Source organism: Astatotilapia calliptera, chromosome 22 (genome assembly GCF_964374335.1).
Source record: "Astatotilapia calliptera chromosome 22, fAstCal68.1, whole genome shotgun sequence".
Classification (NCBI taxonomy): Eukaryota; Metazoa; Chordata; class Actinopteri; order Cichliformes; family Cichlidae; genus Astatotilapia; species Astatotilapia calliptera.
The window spans coordinates 27,556,512-27,576,196 of record NC_137442.1 but is presented as its reverse complement, the minus strand read 5'-3'; the positions used below and the strand labels follow the sequence as shown (position 1 = coordinate 27,576,196).

At 38.8% G+C, this 19,685-nt stretch overlaps 1 protein-coding gene across 1 annotated transcript in view; it reads left to right on the top strand.

Moving 5' to 3' along the window:
- Positions 1-14,163, top strand: part of oprd1a (opioid receptor, delta 1a) — a 30,978-nt gene extending 16,815 nt beyond the window's left edge. Inside the window, exons 2-3 of the mRNA XM_026156587.2 lie at positions 3,452-3,807; positions 8,049-14,163. Of these exons, the coding sequence (XP_026012372.2) occupies positions 3,452-3,807; positions 8,049-8,578 (886 nt within the window). The 3' untranslated portion in view covers positions 8,579-14,163. The remainder of the gene's footprint in view (positions 1-3,451; positions 3,808-8,048) is intronic.
- Positions 14,164-19,685: the final 5,522 nt, after the last annotated feature.

Below are 19,685 nucleotides of genomic sequence, written 5' to 3'. Positions count from 1 at the left end.
CAAACCCCTCTAATTTATTGAGCTCTCACTACATGTTGTGGCTTGAAAAAAGACTCACTAAAACATTTGAGAGTATGATGACCTATCTACTGCTTTGGCTCTACAATGGGTCACAACAGCAGTTTGCAGTCTATTTACAAGCTGTAGGAGCTTGTAAATAGTGCAAATAGTGAAACCCACATTAAATGTATCTACAGTATATTTTGCACTATTGATCTGCATTTCCTACACAATTATTTCTGCATGAGGGTTCCCCTCATGCAGAAATAACAGTGTATTAAGTAATCTGTATTAAGTAATCTGTTACATATTACCTATAAGCTTTTGAAAAAGTAATACAATAATTACTCCCTGCAGAAAGTACTTAAACGACTTTAACATGTCCTGAGATGCATTGTCTCTAGTTAACCTTTTATGGCTTAGCCTCTCATACATTTATTTTTACATTTTTTACATATCAACACAAATAAAAAGCCACAGTGATTCCACTATAGAATCATGGACAGGTACAAATGAGGTTGGCTTCCACTAGCTGATGTTCTGCTTGAGCATGGTTTAGGCTTTACAATAATATTGTTATCTTTTTCTGCTATAAAATTAAATGTCAATATCTCCAATGTTAAAAAGTTAAAGATAGAAATGGGGGGGGGGGGAAAAGCAACATTTTTTTCTTGTTAAAATTATAGACTACAAAGAAAATATGCTGGAAATGAGCTACAAATGAAGCATGTGACTTGAATCTCTTTTGTACTATGAGCACGCCAGTGTGAATTTGGGTTAATAAAACTGTCACCGTCCTGGATTTTAATCCCAAAACCTTTGAGTTTCTATGAGATCTGAAATAATAACTTATTAATTATTATTATTATTAATTACGCTCCTAGCCTTTAATTATTGTTAATGATGAGGTTTTGACCCCTAATTAAATGTCATTAATATTCCAGACACTTGTTACTTGTTGTGTTTGAGTTGCAGTGACTGTTTTGGGTTTATGGAGTTTGAATGAGTTGCTGTTCTAGTGTTGGCTTTGAATCCTTGGTTTCAGTTCTTACAGTGGGGCAAAAAAGTATTTAGTCAGCCACCGATTGTGCAAGTTCCCCCACCTAAAATGATGACAGAGGTCAGTAATTTGCACCAGAGGTACACTTCAACTGTGAGAGACAGAATGTGAAAGAAAAATCCATGAATCCACATGGTAGGATTTGTAAAGAATTTATTCGTAAATCAGGGTGGAAAATAAGTATTTGGTCAATAACAAAAATACAACTCAATACTTTGTAACATAACCTTTGTTGGCAATAACAGAGGTCAAACGTTTACTATAGGTCTTTACCAGGTTTGCACACACAGTAGCTGGTATTTTGGCCCATTCCTCCATGCAGATCTTCTCGAGAGCAGTGATGTTTTGGGGCTGTCGCCGAGCAACACGGACTTTCAACTCCCGCCACAGATTTTCTATGGGGTTGAGGTCTGGAGACTGGCTAGGCCACTCCAGGACTTTCAAATGCTTCTTACGGAGCCACTCCTTTGTTGCCCGGGCGGTGTGTTTTGGATCATTGTCATGTTGGAAGACCCAGCCTCGTTTCATCTTCAAAGTTTTCACTGATGGAAGGAGGTTTTGGCTCAAAATCTCACGATACATGGCCCCATTCATTCTGTCCTTAACACGGATCAGTCGTCCTGTCCCCTTGGCAGAAAAACAGCCCCATAGCATGATGTTTCCACCCCCATGCTTCACAGTAGGTATGGTGTTCTTGGGATGCAACTCAGTATTCTTCTTCCTCCAAACACGACGAGTTGAGTTTATACCAAAAAGTTCTACTTTGGTTTCATCTGACCACATGACATTCTCCCAATCCTCTGCTGTATCATCCATGTGCTCTCTGGCAAACTTCAGACGGGCCTGGACATGCACTGGTTTCAGCAGCGGAACACGTCTGGCACTGCGGGATGTGATTCCCTGCCGTTGTAGTGTGTTACTGATGGTGACCTTTGTTACTTTGGTCCCAGCTCTCTGCAGGTCATTCACCAGGTCCCCCCGTGTGGTTCTGGGATCTTTGCTCACCGTTCTCATGATCATTTTGACCCCACGGGATGAGATCTTGCGTGGAGCCCCAGATCGAGGGAGATTATCAGTGGTCTTGTATGTCTTCCATTTTCTGATGATTGCTCCCACAGTTGATTTTTTCACACCAAGCTGCTTGCCTATTGTAGATTCACTCTTCCCCGTCTGGTGCAGGTCTACAATACTTTTCCTGGTGTCCTTCAAAAGCTCTTTGGTCTTGGCCATGGCGGAGTTTGGAGTCTGACTGTTTGAGGCTGTGGACAGGTGTCTTTTATACAGATGATGAGTTCAAACAGGTGCCATTCATACAGGTAACGAGTGGGGGACAGAAAAGCTTCTTACAGGAGACGTTACAGGTCTGTGAGGGCCAGAGATTTTCCTTGTTTGAGGTGACCAAATACTTATTTTCCACCCTAATTTACGAATAAATTCTTTACAAATCCTACCATGTGAATTCATGGATTTTTCTTTCATATTCTGTCTCTCACAGTTGAAGTGTACCTCTGGTGCAAATTACTGACCTCTGTCATCATTTTAGGTGGGGGAACTTGCACAATCGGTGGCTGACTAAATACTTTTTTGCCCCACTGTATTTTAACTTTGGATCTGAGGAGAAAAGCAATTAACTTGTAGTTTATTTTTGGGATTTGGTAATCTGGAAATTAGCAAGGCAGTGCAGTCATAAATTAAACTAAGCCTTTGTTTGTAATCAATTCCAACATGGAATTATATCTAATTATTTCTATAATAACTTTATGAAAATGACTAGAGGTAAAATGGATCTAAAGTAGGTAACAGAATAATTGAAATAACCGTTTTCCCTGATGAAGCTCAGTTGGTAGAATGGTCGCCCCATGATCGGAAGTTTGGATGTTCAAATCCACTGAACGGCTACCCTGAGGTACCCCTGAGCAAGGTACCGTCCCTACACACTGCTCCCTGGGCGCCTGCTTAGTGGCTGCCCACTGCTTCACTGAGTGAATGGGTCAAATGCAGAGAAAGTAATTTCCCCACGAGGATGAATAAAGTATACATTATAATTATTATTATTATTATTATTATTATTATTATTATTATTATTAAGAAAGGACAAAAATGCACCAGTAACACAAATGACAATTTTTTTCTATTCAAATCTCAATTCATGGGCCTTTATGTCATCTATTCTCTACATACACTATTTCTCTCTCCAACAAGCTAATAAATTATACCCAAATAACTATATGATTTTCAGTTCAACAGCAGCTGCAAGTAGACTGGACCAGGGAGGCAACTGTGAGATGATCTGAAATAACCTGTTTTTGACTGGGGAAAAAAATCGTTAAAAAATATCAGTTTCTTTTTAACTTTTACTACACCTTCTGTCTACTTTGTGACCACAACCAGATACACCAAGATGAACACTGCCACAAATATCTACATCTTCAATCTAGCTCTTGCCGATGCCTTGGCCACCAGCACGCTGCCCTTCCAGAGCGCCAAATACCTCATGAACACCTGGCCATTTGGGGATGTCCTCTGCAAGCTCATTATTGCCATCGACTACTACAACATGTTCACAAGTATCTTCACCCTCACAATGATGAGTGTAGATCGCTACATCGCCGTGTGCCACCCAGTCAGGGCGCTGGAGTTTCGGACGCCTGTCAAGGCCAAGTTGATCAACATACTCATCTGGGTCCTGTCCTCGGCAATTGGTGTGCCTGTCATGATCATGGCTGTGACCAAAGTGGCAGACAATGGTAAGACTGCAAGTCCATGTTCTTTACCTCTTGGTAATATTTTAAGATGATTTCTGAATTAATTTATATTGTATCAAAAATAAGGCTGAATATGTATGGTTACTGAGTGCTGGTTGTCGTAGTGGAGAACAAAGGTAATTCTGCATTCATTTGAATAATTTGCATCTATCAGGCAAACCTTGTGGTCCTTTAGTTGGAAATGAAACTGTACACAAGGAAATGCAACAATAGCGGCAACTGATTCTGAATCAATACTCTGAACTGTCCATTGTGTATTCTAAGAGCAAGGAGAAGAGCCTCTGAAGCATCTACACTACTTGATACAAAAACTGTCTAATGAAACCTAAGGTAATATGTTCCAGGAGACAGATTCTGTAGTTGAGGGTAGGTCCTTTTGAACTGCTTTTCCAGATGTCTTCTTTTGTTTGGTGCCACAAAGTAAGTACAAGATTGCATGAGGATTACTCATTTTTCCAAATAAATGTATTTGGTAATGAAGTCACAGCCTTCTCTGATAACCTTTAGCACATCTTTGAAGGAACATAATGTAGAAAAAAAACAACTATGTATCGCTGAAATACTATTGCCGAAATATAGTTGCCGGTATAGGAGGTAGTGTGCCCTTTATTTAGCAAAGTGTGTAATCCTCAGTTGTGTAATCCTACTAGAGACTTCACAGTGTGTTCCAAAAATCACATATCTGCTGCCCAAGGCAATTAAAATTTTAAAAAGTAATCTAACAGACATTTAGCAGTGACAGCTGAGAAGTTGTGTCTGACAGGATGCATTGAAGTGATAAGTTTAAGGTAGTTTAAGGTGTTTTAAGTGTGACGTCATTAGCCGTGTCTGGGCCCAAACTCCGCTGCAGGTCCATAAGCCAAACGATCACTGCGGCATCACTGAGAGTTGAAAACTGTTTAAATTCTTTCATCTGTAATAAAATAATCATTGTGGCTGCTCTACCAGATGTAACAATTAAGTTTAGCATCCAGACATCCATGAAAACGGAATTTATTAAACTTAACGGAGTTAGAAGTTAGCAAGGAGTTAGGTCACTAATTTCCATCTAAATATAATATAGCCCGTCCTGACTGAGAAATTTCTAAAACAAATTAAGACGTACAGCTCTGCTATCACTTCCGACATAAATGAAGACAGGAAAGTAAACAGCAGTGGCGTTTGTAGGGTTACTTTAGTTTGGCTAGCTGATATATAACGATGTGCTACGTGATCGCTAGCGACATAGCTATGTTAGCTTAATATAAACAGTGAAGGTGGAGGATGAATGCTAACTTTTTTCCACTCAATAAATGTTAACGTGAGGGTGGGAGAACAACCGAGATAATCCATCCACAATACGAGGTTAGTCATTAATATACTGCTGCATTGGCTGGGCCGTAGTTACATCGTAAGATTTTAAAAACTGAGCGTTAAAATGAACAGTGACAATAAACACCGAGAGAGGCCGACAGTGATCACTGCCTGTTTTTAGGGGCTTGTTGAGATTAAATAGAACAAGATACAAATCATTAAAACATGTTAAAAACACAACAGCCTTATTAAATGCAGAGTAGTTTGGGCCCTGAAGCAGGATTCATCAATTATAGACCGAATAGTGTGTTCCTGAGGTGTTCAGAGCCCATTTTATATAAAGTGAAGCGCACTGGTCCTGACCAAGCATTAAGAATTGGCACTGAAAAATAAAACACTACCACTTTCCATATGAGGAAGTTACATTTACATAGAGTGAATGAGCTACTCCAAATATGCACCTTGCTAACCCAAACTAAAGCAAGAAAAGCATAGAAAATACCATTAATGATTCTAACTTGTGATTTTGTAATATCTAATAATTACCACCAAAACAGTTTATTCTCCCACAGAATCAGCTAAATTGATTATACTAGTATTAATTGGAATTTTTCTTTTCTGTCTGAAGCTAATTTGGTATTTGTTCAGTTCGCTCTTGATGGCTTATAGACAATATGATAATGTCTGTGAATTCTCTGAAGATCAGTCTCTGCTTTGCCAAAGATTGTCCTCAGTGCCAAAAAGTAAGGACAATTAGGGATGAAGCATAACACATTTTATAGCCCTATAAAGTCAATACAAAATGTGGGTGGAGGAGACGCTTCCTCTCTCATCTAACACTCAGTCTTGCAACGAGCTGCCTGAAAATCAGTACATAAAATTACAGCTTAATCAGTTGTATTGTTAGAGTATAGCTGTTGGCCATTATGAGGTATGTCCCACTATGATGTGCAATAGAGTGATAATGAGGTGATCTTTTTATCAGACAGTTTGGAGAAACTGCTGTATCTCTGCACCCTAGCTGATGTTTCTGTGAAAGACTCAGAGGGGTGAAACAGAGTTACAGCAAATCCAGACTTTATCCTTGGGTCCACATCTTGTTTTATTTAGGCTCCTGTACATGTTATTGGGTTTCTCACAGTCTGTAGCTACAGAGTTAGCAGCTCAAGGCTCACCTTGTTGTGTGTTAAAGTCATATAAAGTCACTGCTGATCCTTCAAACCACGCAGCAGACAGTCAACACATAGCTATTAGTGCTGCACAAAGACAAACATTGTAACAAATGCACCAGCTGTAACAAAGTTGTGCCATTTCAGCTTAAGCCTTCGTTTCACTTGGACATTCCTGTACAGCTTCTAACGCTGAAGACGGCGTCTCGTGTCATTTAAAGGGTTTAAATTGAGCAGACGCTTTGCAAGCAGCTGAGCGTACACAGCAGTGAGGAGTTGATTGGGAGATTTTGTCTCTGATTAGGAGGAAATGTCTACCGCTGCCATTGGATGTACAGTTTGTGTTTACCATGGTCAGCGTCGCGAGTGGCGAGATCATTTAAAAGTAGTTGAATCTTCACAAAAAACCTAGCAACGTGAGCATTGCTCTCATTTTCAAAGAAATACCTTTCTTTGCTTTGTTGAAGACCTCTTTTCACTTTGTTAATACCTAATTAGACTGCTTGACCGTGAAGGTGTTGACGTTACAGCTTTATTGATTTTCATAATTTAATATAATTTAAATTCTTTTTATTTTGATTCAGTGTTGCTGCAAATCAGACATGCATGCCAATGAATAAAACTGGAAATAGTTGAGTCTAGGCTTAAATTTGGTTGATCCTGACTTAAAACCTATTCTATACACTGCTCTTGACAAAGATCAACTGAAGACTACCATGCCAGAAAACTTTGAAAAGATTGCGAAAGTCTGCCACCCTCTTACAGCTAAAAACAATATGTTATTATCAGTCAATGTTTTCAGATATAACTTATTAGATTTCTCAAAGATGGGGGCTCTTTGCAGGGTCGCTGATTGCAAGACTACAACTAAACTCCCTTTCAGATTATTTTCCATCCTGCTCCAGGGAGAAACTGAAAAACTGTTGAACAGTGGAGCAGAAACATAAGGAGTTTTTGGCCACAGTCTCCCTCGTGTGTGCAATGTTCTATTCTGTTCAGACAAAAACGGGTTAAAAGAACAAAAAGAGGAAGATGCTGCAGAATGTGAACATGAGGCTGAGAGAACAGAGAGTTCAACTCAATCAGTCAGTCGATCGATATGTTCAGTCCTGTTCCCTCTCCGGGGATGCAAAAGTGCAGTGATCAGCCTAACAGCAAGGAAACGTGAAATGTGCAAGTAGTGACTAATCTTCCAAAAAATTAAAATATAAAGAGTGAAGGGATTGTACAGTAGTGTATTCATTGTGATGGTTGAAAAGACAAACTATAAAAATAACTGGGTGCACATGCATAAAATGTGTGTATAAATTCAGTGATGCAGGTCTGTACTGGGATGATATTAAAGTTTGAGTTGCCCACACAAGTAAAATCCAGCTGTAAGTTTACCTAACCTTATTTTCTATAAGTGTGTGCCTAAAGTTACACGTAAATTACATGTCACTACATGTGTAATTGCTTCTATAACTTTTGAAAAGTTATTAGCTTTTGCTTTATTCTCTCTTCTTCAGCACTTTAGGGGACTTTTTATCTCTTATTGTGTGAACAGTTGAGTGCAACATTATGAAACCTTCCATGACAGACTGTCTGAATTTAAAAGTCTGCACTACACACGAAAGGTTCTTGATCTTGTACCACAGCCTTCACTGCAGTTTTTTGGATTTGAATCCTGTGGTTTTTGCTCTGATCTTTCACAGATGTTAATTAACATCAGCCCTATTTTGTCTAACGCCATCAAAATGTAACTGTTCTTTTTTTTTTCAGGTAAAACCACTTGCATGTTAAAGTTTCCTGAGCCTGACTGGTATTGGGACACGGTGACAAAGATCTGCGTCTTCATCTTTGCTTTTGTGGGGCCTGTGATGGTCATCACCATATGCTATGGTCTGATGATCCTGCGTCTGAGGAGTGTTCGTCTGCTCTCAGGCTCCAAGGAGAAAGACCGCAACATGCGCCGCATTACCCGCATGGTCCTGGTGGTGGTGGCGGCCTTTATCATCTGCTGGACCCCCATTCACATATTCATCATTGTGAAGACCATGATAGAAATTGACAGCAGGAATCCCTTTGTGATAGCTAGCTGGCATCTGTGCATCGCTTTGGGGTATACCAACAGTAGCCTCAATCCTGTCCTCTATGCATTTTTGGATGAAAATTTCAAGCGATGCTTCAGGGATTTCTGCCTCCCCTGTCGGACCCGTGTGGAGCAAAACAGTCTGACCAGAGGCCACAACACCACCAGGGAGCCAGTGTCCATCTGTGCTCCAACAGAAGCAGGAAAGAAGCCGGCATGACTAGGCATGGACCGGGTCCCCCATTGCTCTCGTTCAAGGAGGATCCAGCAAGATCTCCAATCAGAAGTCACCCAGATCTCCACAACAGAGTTTTAAGAGATATTTTCAAAGGAAGAGTTGACATAGGCAAATCTTGTTTTATTCTCTCTAATTTGGCTGTCAAACGAGACATTCAAATGAATAATTAAAGGTAATGGAAAACAAGTTCCACTTTCTATTAAAGTTCTTACTGTCCCCCCTCAAAGTGATGCCTTACAGAGGCACTGAGAGTAGAATGATATTGATGGCCTAAAATGTTTTATCAAGATAATGAAACAGTTCATAATTTAGGGATCGAAAGCTGAACTTTCTGATGACGCAAAAAGGGCAAAGAAATCCCTGAAGGAGTCTGTCTCAAAAAATGTCATTCATATGGCATTTATCTTGGTACTATAATCGAGCAGAGAATGACTGATGTACAAAAAGCCAAAAGTTTAAAACAATGGCCTTTTCAAATCCGACTTTGCCATTTCATCAGAGACATCTGATGTGGATTAAAAAACTGAAAAGTAAGAATTTTGGAGATTAACTCTTTCCATTTGTACATTTAACATCATCTCATAATAAGTGAGCCTTACAGAGGAGAATCACACAACTCTTGCCCACCGACAGCTGGATGATGAATTACAGTGTAGTTTGTTGCACAATGGCAGCAACTCTCTACATGGAGAAGCAGGGAATTCTTGTTTGGTATTCCGTGTGATTCAACCACCCTTTGGGTATTTTTTTGTATTTTTCTTTGTTTTAAAAAGAGACACGTGGTGTGTGCTGAAAGACAATTTTGGACTCAGTGGATTTGAAAAAGGTCTGTCATAACAGATGTAGAATCAGAATGGAGCCCACTCTATGGGGTTTGTGCTTAGAAAAAGACAGAATAGCATCAAACCACTTGTGTTTGGATTTCCATGGGCTTCTTCTCTGCTTACCTACTTGACTTTCTGTAGTGGTGTCAAGCGCACAGAAAGCCTCTGAGCAGAATCACTAAAGGAGGATAAACCTGCCAGTGGAAGAACACTGTCGGCAGCCACAACACTTCACTCATTGTATTGGTCTATTGTTCTGACTGAGACTGGCTTTATCTCATTTTCTAGACTTCCATCCTGATGTCAAACTAACTGCTCCAAGGGTTATTAAGATTATTGATCATTTTTAAATTAGAAAACTGTTACACTGAATATCTGTAGCACATTTAAGACAAGTAAGATGGCATTAGCCAGAGCTAAATCATTCGTGGTGATTTATGTGCTATGACGGGACTCGACATGAATCAAACTCCGTCAGTGTGAAGGTAATGATCATTTCAGCTTTGCATACACAAAGAGTTGTGTTAGAGATAATAATCTGAGTTTATATGAATTTGCTCTCATGTGGAAATATTTCCGAGACAGTCACGGTCACACTGGTGAGTGCTGAAATGCATAGTTGACTAAATGAGGTTAATGTAGCAGTAAAAACACATCGGAGCAGACTGTGAATGAAAAGATAGTAGAAAATGAATCAAAAATGTAAATTTGTACATAATGTTTAGCTTTTACATTACAACACATTTGGCTTCAGTCACAGATAAAATGACCACAAGGTACGTCTGTGGTTCTGTATTTTTCCTTTACGCTTTGCTTATATTGACATTTGATAATTCTTGATATTTCATCACCTTGCTTTTGATCTATGTGGCTCTAAAATATTTAAGAAAAAAAAGCAAAAAAGAAAGAGAAGCAAAATAAGTGTTTACAGTTTGTTTGGATATGAGTTTGTGTTCCGTTTACAGATTCAGCAATTTCCCTTTGGACTGGCTGTGGACTTCCCCACAGAGATATGGTCAGAAGAGAAAAACAAACATACAAACAAAAAATCTGTTTGCAGCAGGATATTGATACTTTTTGTAGTGTATGTTTTCTTACAGTGATAATGTGTGATATAAAGTGTAATGTGGTGTATATACCTGCTCTGCTTAGCTCTAAGTGCCAAATCTGTCAGGTGTGCAGAATACATCTGAGCTGCTGTTATCTTTGCAAAATCAAACGATATCTGGCTGGAATGTACAGACGTAGCTATCCCAAAGGATGACAAGAGTGTGTAAATTTCTTTTTTGACTAAATTAGCAATTACTACAAAAAGCAAAGCATGAATCATGTGAATTCAGGGTATGAATAAGTAAAATGTATGTGCATGATTTACACTGTACAACCAGGATTAGCCCTGCTTATGAGGCTTTGTCATTCTTTTACACTCAGATACTTTCCATAGCTCGATACAGAGAGCTACAAAAGGAATTGTATTTTCTCTGTGTGAGTCCAAACCTGAAAAATAAGTAATATACTACCACCATCTTTATTTGTCCATTCTAGTCATCTAATATTGCTTCAATGGATGTGGAGGCTTAAAGCTTTACCAGGGAGATGGTGCTCAGGCAGTTGAGCTGAACATCTGACCACTTTGATAAACCATGAAGGCATAGAGCCAGGCTTTTTTTGTCTTAGCTGGCCTGAAAAAATACCTTTAAAAGCTTAAAATACCGGCTATCACAAAAGCGGCTATCAACTTTCTTTGATAAGCCAACCTTCAGGGTCTGTGCACACTCTCATAAAAAGGGGCGTGTCAAGGGCATACCAGTAGAATTGTGGAATGACAGAGACTGGGAGCATATAGTAAACATAAGCATACACAGTCGCAAAAAATGACGTGGTATTCGCAGAGACCTGTGTCTACTGAGCAAATTTGGGGTCATTCGCTCAACCAACAGTCACTGCAGTGCATGGCGCTTTCTATGTGAAAGGGCCATCACAGAACATGTGACTGTTTTTCTGCACAAAGTCCCAACTTACTCCAGTAAGAGACATTATTAAATAATGATGATAAAATGGTGATAAAACTCCTTAATTAGTATACAAAATATAACAGCACAATGCAACCCAAGTCCAAATATAACTCAAGTTCTAATGCAGCTGAAAATTATTAAAATTATTAAAAATATTGGGGTTTCGCTCAAGAGTAGTAGCGTATTTGTTAATTATGTTTACACTGCAGGTAATTTCTAATGTCACAACTGCACATTAGAGCTCTTTAAAATCGATACATCTGAACATTAAATGTTACTGTTCCATAGCCTACTATAAGTAGACATGGAAATTACTTTGGTTTAGTTCACAGTATTTACTTTTGTTGATTTAATAGGTCATCTTAGTTATAACAAAAGCTCTTTTTAATGTTCTAATCTGTGTTTTAGTAGCTACAACTCCAGCAGTGTAAAAGTCAAATAAAACAGCAGCAGATTAGAGCCAAGGATAAAAACCTTTGTAGAGTTTTTGCATCACCAACTGACAATACGACACAGTTTGTATCTTGAATAGAATAGAATTGTCATTGTACATGTACAATGGCACTGTGGGTGCTCCACATCAACTGTGCAGGACATATAAGTAGTGACACAACAGGAATAAATAACAAACAAGAAGAATATGTGCAAAATAAGAGGAACAGCAGGGTTTCATTCAGGGGTTTTAGCTGCATATATACAAGAAGTTACAAATATAAACCATATTGCTACAGCTGGAATCGTATAGCTATATAACACTAGCAATATGCTGTGAATAATAGGAACATTGTAACACAGAAAACACTGACCTCAAGCTCCACACGGTTTGCTAACCCATTAATCTCTTTGCCATTAGCCCTGTAAACCAATCAACTTAGTCTATTTTAGGTGCAAAGCAATATTTATTATTTCTTGCCATTCAGAATAAATACTACTTTTATTTTTGGAAGATTAAGTCAGAAACATTAAATCCTTATTTTGGCACAAAAAGAAACATTCCTGTCCTAAACCACGCCTCCTGGAGCTTCAGGACTCCAAAACTTGAACATGATAGGTCGTGCCGGGCTATGATTCCAGAAAATTATGAGTCTTTTTTGTAATGGAAGGCACTGAAACAATATCCTGTTAATAGTCAAAAGGAAGCCTAAATTCTCCAGAGAGGAATTACACAGAAGTGTGTCCTGTGTTAGATGAAATAGGGTTGGGTACACAGCTTCTTTGGTATGTGGAATTTGGTATTCCCAAATGTAAATTTTAATACAGAAAAGCTGTGTGGCCAAAGATGTAATTTCAAAGATGACAAAAGGGTAAGCGATGCCTGCCTCTAAGTTATTCTCATATAACCTGCTGGGCTACTGATTAAAATCAGCAAAAAAGACTACACTAAGAGTATTTTTACATTGATTAATCAACTTTCAGAACTTTAACCACAGAAAACAGACTTGTCAGACTTTTATGTTCAGTGCACTGTCTTTGATCCATTGGTTTACTTTGGTATTATACGGAAACTGCGTGGAAATGCCCATTACATATGGATATTTCCACATCTCCAACATTTTTTTTTTTAAAGTTTGATTCTCGAACAAAATTCCCTTGCAAATACAAATTTTAGTAATCATTAAGTTACATACAGTGTTGTGACACATGAAACTAAAGCAAACTGAGAATGTGACGCAGTGTGCTTTCACTGTTGGAATATGAAATTAACATAATACATGCAATCTAAATCACCATTTAATCTTCAGTCTTTTGTAAAATTATATTGCTGTTAATGATCACAATATGTGTGATAAAGTCCATGCAAAGATTCGCTCAGATTGGCACCGTGTTAAGGAGATACAGACATATATACATAAATACACTATGATGATCACGGCTATGCAGCAATCTAAAGTTTTTAAGCTTCACGGTTACTTCTGTGACTTTCGGTAGTACGATCTATGTTGTCATAGTAATTTATCATGGGCAATTTAATAATTCCAGCTTAACTGGTTAAATTGCAATGATCAGTTCAATTCACCAAATCACAACAACAGTAGCCTAAAGGCGCTTTATATTGTACAAACAATAAACAACGTCGTTTGAGCAAGCATTTGGCAACAGTGGGAAAGAAAAACTCCCTTTTACCAGGAAGAAACCTCTGGCAGAAGCAGGATGAGGGAGAGGGAGATGAGAGGAAGACAGGATAAAAGATGCGCTGTGGAAGAGAGCCAGAGATTAATAATAACTCATAATTAAATGCATTAGCAGTTCACTCCTGATACAGAAGATAATCAATAGGGAGCCTTGTAAGATGTGAAATATTAGTAAATGCTATTACTGATTTATTGTTCAGAACAGTTCATCTGATTCATTTCTTACTCTTCTGTCAGGTTCTATAAATTTTTTGCACGCCTGTCATTTACATTGTATCAGTATTGTTAGCTACTTTGACACTTTTGACATTGATACACTACAGCTTAACACTGTAAACAGAATATTAAAGCAGCCTTTGTGAATTTAATAGATGTAGATTTGTGTTATATGCTAATCTGTTGATAACCACTGACTGCAATATCAAATGCAAGGCTAATCATATTTAACACTATACTGCTTCTTTTGCAGTGTTAACATATTTCTTGGCTTTTTGGTGCAAATGTTGTTTAAAACATTTATCGTGCAGCTAATGTGTTTCTAGCGTAACTTCAATTGTAGGCAAAAGTGAAGAAAACAAAATAAAGCTTTCAGTGAACTTTGTGAGCTTTTGGGTTTTTTTTTGTTTGTTTGTTTTTTGTTTTGGTTTCCTGGTAATGAGGAAAAGAGAGGGCATAATATTTCCTTTAAACTGATTTGTTTCATAATGGAACAATCCATCTTGCATGAACATGATTGAGGTTAACAGCTAAGAGTGCTTCTCTTTGGTCAGTCATGGCAAAGTGCATTTCCACGGGTGCATGGATAAACACGCAAGAGGTGACCCAAGGCTCTTCTGAGTCCCAGAGTGTGCTGCTCACCGCCAGCAGGAAATTAAACACCCAACTTTGCAAATACATGTCAGCAGCTTGCAGTTGCCATGGAGACTGACAGTCACCTCAGCCAAAGAATACTCTAGTGAAAGAGCTGAAGAGTTTCAATTTAATGATGACTTTTTCCTTCTGTAGCAGCCACTCATCAATTACCCACAACAACAGAGACACCTCCCTGGTGATTAGCCAAGGGCTGACCGCTGTAACAAGCAAGGGGACGGCTCAAATCCCTGACCTAAGTATTCAAAAGAGTATTCTGACATGCAGGATAGCCTTCTGCCATTCTACTGTCAGAATAAAGACTCCTGAACTTGATGAACAATCCTGTTTATTTAAGATTACCACTGTAACTGTGTTTTGAGAGAAATATATTAGGCAGCTAAAATAAGTAATTATTATTTAAATAATAACATAATAAACTGGGACCTTTTTAAAAAGTGTGTCCATGAGGACATAAAGGATCTTTTCTCTACAATATACACTCTAACTCAACTAGATCATCATTTACATTTGTAATGGTTATGTTTAGAGATGTATAATAGTTTCCTTTGAATTAGGAAGAGTGATAAATGACTCATTTTACCAACAGTAATATTTATTTTATCAATATAAAACCTCAAAGTCAACAGCGTAGTAGCAATTCTGTAAGCTAATATAAGGCTGTGTACACTGTGAAATTTTCACTTGAGATATCGAAGATTCACTACCTCACATACCTTGTCCCTCAATGTAGTGTAAAAGTGAGTTTTAAATTGGTGCTATACAAGACTAAAGATATGTGAAGAATTCATAGTTTTCCACTAAAAAGTGTAAAACTGATGGGTGTGGTATAACGAGATGAGAGTGAGGGAAAAAAAAGATCACAACTTTAATATATTGGCTACTCTATATTGCCCCCCAGAATTTAATTTCAAAGCCCTCTCCCCTCATCCAAAATCCTGAATGATCTATCCCTATTGTATCTCAAAAAGGCTGCCTCAAAGTACCCTATTATCCTGATGGCGCTTCCAAAACTACAATAGAAGGCAGAGTGCTCAGACTGTTGAGCCTGGTTGGACATGGTGTGTCCATCCTTTTTAAGCCAGTCGGTGTGAAAAGCACAATTAACTTGCAACATACAGTGTGAGAGACAATATATTAAAATACATGACATTAAATATGCATCTAATTTCTCTTATTGTCTGTACTGCTAAAATTGTTTGTTATGCAGCAGATTTAATCACAAATGTTGAAGCCAATTGGCCTGGCCTAGTGCATGATGATCAAATGTATCAGGAGTGTAGCTTGAGCAACAGATTTGCAAATGTAAATTCAATATATTATATTTTCTTTCCATTCTTAAAACAATCTTAAAATGTATCCAGTTATAAATACAGGAGAGCTTGATGGCTATCTACTTGATGATAGGGGACACCCATGATGTCAGCCCTCTGTGCTGACTCGTTAACCTGACCCTGAGCCACGCCCCGGTTCATGTTGGAAGAACACATTATATATTTTATTATATTTATTTTTCTTCATTCACTACAAAATCAACAAATTCCTGGTCTGTCTTTCAAATCTGACGCTCCGAGTATCTTATTTCTTTTCTGTTTTTGTCTTTTTTTTGTCTTTTTTTTTGCTGTAGTGAATCTCATCCCCAGGAAATGTATTGATTGAATACTAAGGCATATTTAAACTGTCGTGGTTCCTGGGTATGAAGTTTTTTTGTTCTTTGTTCTTGCTTAAAAGATTTTTTAACAGATTTTTCAGTGTTGTTGTAATTATGTTTTGGTTATGTGCTGCTGGTAGGTTTTTAATGGTAATCTAGTCCTCGAGTTTTATTAAATGTCTATGTCCAGTTCATGTTCTGCTTGGGGTATTTGTGTTTCCCTGCCTTCCCTGTGTGTTGTCTAGTCTCCGTCTCTGTATCTGTTGCTGCTGTGTCATCGTCTGATATGCATTCTGTTCAGTTGTTTAGCCTTGTGTCATTAGTTTAGCGGTATTCCCAAGTATCTCCCTTCATCCTTATTAACTCGTGTGTATTTAAATCCTTGATTTTCTTTGTTCTTTGACATGTAGTCGTCAAACATCCCCACATAGTTGTGTTCCCTGTAAGTTTTGTGGCATGCCCTTGACATGTACATTAGTAAGTTTCTGGCTCCAGAGTTACCTGGGTTTCATAGTAAAATGTTTTAAAGAGATTTCTGTTAAGTTTAAGTGTTGTCTCAAGTCCCGCACTTTGATCCACCTACAGGCTGAGGCAGCCTGCAAAGTAAATTAAAGGCTACATAAGTTTGAAAATATGCCAATACACCAAGAAGGGTCATTTCAGTGATGAAAAAGCCCAAGACCAAGTGCCTAACAGTCATATTAAATAAAAACACTAACATTTATTCCAAAACCAAAAATGCTAAATCCACACACACGTACACCAAACAGTATTAAAAATTCTCAATAAGTCTGCCACCTGAGCTGTGTAGCGCCAGTTTTACCTTCAATAGCTGTAGCGCAACACTCCGTAATCACTCTGTGAAGGCCACTTCCCTCAGCTACAGCCCAAGCTCCGGGGGGGCTGTAGCTGAGGGGGTAGAGCAGGTCACCTACTGATTGGAAGGCTGGTGGTAGCAAGATACTAAGCCCAAGTTGCTCTCTGATGCATCGATCGGAGCATGAATGTTAGATACAGTCCATATATAAAAGCGTATCAAAAAAAAGTGCTTGTGTGAATGAGGCAAGTTGTGTAAAGCACTTTGAGTGCTGAGATAGAGTAGATAAGTGCTATATAGGAACCAGTCTGTTTATTTACTCTCAGAGAAAAGGCCACTGCAGGTTATACAGTTATACATACAGTGGGGCAAAAAAGTATTTAGTCAGCCACCGATTGTGCAAGTTCCCCCACTTAAAATGATGACAGAGGTCAGTAATTTGCACCAGAGGTACACTTCAACTGTGAGAGACAGAATGTGAAAAAAAAATCCATGAATTCACATGGTAGGATTTGTAAAGAATTTATTCGTAAATCAGGGTGGAAAATAAGTATTTGGTCACCTCAAACAAGGAAAATCTCTGGCTCTCACAGACCTGTAACGTCTTCTGTAAGAAGCTTTTCTGTCCCCCACTCGTTACTTGTATGAATGGCACCTGTTTGAACTCATCATCTGTATAAAAGACACCTGTCCACAGCCTCAAACAGTCAGACTCCAAACTCCGCCATGGCCAAGACCAAAGAGCTTTCGAAGGACACCAGGAAAAGTATTGTAGACCTGCACCAGACTGGGAAGAGTGAATCTACAATAGGCAAGCAGCTTGGTGTGAAAAAATCAACTGTGGGAGCAATCATCAGAAAATGGAAGACATACAAGACCACTGATCATCTCCCTCGATCTGGGGCTCCACGCAAGATCTCATCCCGTGGGGTCAAAATGATCATGAGAACGGTGAGCAAAGATCCCAGAACCACACGGGGGGACCTGGTGAATGACCTGCAGAGAGCTGGGACCAAAGTAACAAAGGTCACCATCAGTAACACACTACAACGGCAGGGAATCAAATCCCGCAGTGCCAGACGTGTTCCGCTGCTGAAGCCAGTGCATGTCCAGGCCCGTCTGAAGTTTGCCAGAGAGCACATGGATGATACAGCAGAGGATTGGGAGAATGTCATGTGGTCAGATGAAACCAAAGTAGAACTTTTTGGTATAAACTCAACTCGTCGTGTTTGGAGGAAGAAGAATACTGAGTTGCATCCCAAGAACACCATACCTACTGTGAAGCATGGGGGTGGAAACATCATGCTATGGGGCTGTTTTTCTGCCAAGAGGACAGGACGACTGATCCGTGTTAAGGACAGAATGAATGGGGCCATGTATCGTGAGATTTTGAGCCAAAACCTCCTTCCATCAGTGAGAACTTTGAAGATGAAACGAGGCTGGGTCTTCCAACATGACAATGATCCAAAACACACCGCCCGGGCAACAAAGGAGTGGCTCCGTAAGAAGCATTTGAAAGTCCTGGAGTGGCCTAGCCAGTCTCCAGACCTCAACCCCATAGAAAATCTGTGGCGGGAGTTGAAAGTCCGTGTTGCTCGGCGACAGCCCCAAAACATCACTGCTCTCGAGAAGATCTGCATGGAGGAATGGGCCAAAATACCAGCTACTGTGTGTGCAAACCTGGTAAAGACCTATAGTAAACGTTTGACCTCTGTTATTGCCAACAAAGGTTATGTTACAAAGTATTGAGTTGTATTTTTGTTATTGACCAAATACTTATTTTCCACCCTGATTTACGAATAAATTCTTTACAAATCCTACCATGTGGATTCATGGATTTTTTTTCACATTCTGTCTCTCACAGTTGAAGTGTACCTCTGGTGCAAATTACTGACCTCTGTCATCATTTTAGGTGGGGGAACTTGCACAATCGGTGGCTGACTAAATACTTTTTTGCCCCACTGTAATTAGTGTATATTTATCAATTGTCATCTAACAAGTACACCAAAGCCACTCAGTAAAGTGAAAGGACACTTTATTGCAACTATTTCTAGTTGAAATAGCTTAAATAAATAGACAGTGTATCAGTTATCTGTCTTTTTACATTACCTTGTTAATTTTATTCACATATTCAACTTTCTGTTTTCCAGATGTTGCATCTCCAGATTTATCATTTTCACATAATGGTTGCCTTTATCTACCAGTATGTTAGTTTGACAAGTTTAAGGACCTTGGGGGAAAAAATCTATATTATCACATCTAAGCCTTCTGCTTAGTCTCATATCTCTGTTTCTGTAACATAAATCACAAGCTGAGATTTTCCCAAGACACCACCCATCAGCTCGATGGAATCTTGCATACCTTAAAAATTTGTTTGATAAGGACTTTTTTATTCAAGATGTTACCATAAGAGACATTAAAATGAATGCAGTAGAAGAAGAAAAAACAACAACAAAAAATATACAATAAAATAGAAAAAGATTTTATGTGGCATACAGCTGGCATTGGTTTACACACAGGAACAGCAAAAGAAATCCTCAATGGATGTTTCACAAACACTGCCACAAAAGACTGCCAAGAACAGTCGACTCAAATTCACAAGGATTATGTGAATTAACAGCAGTTAATTCACATAATCCTTGTGTTTTGTATAACACCATAAATTCTGCGTTCTGAGGAAAAAAATAGTTCACACTCAGCTGATGGACTATCTAAGTTTCAATTTTCAGAAGCTCTTCCGTCCAGCTTAAGCTGTTTTACAGCACAGCGACAGCTCTCGT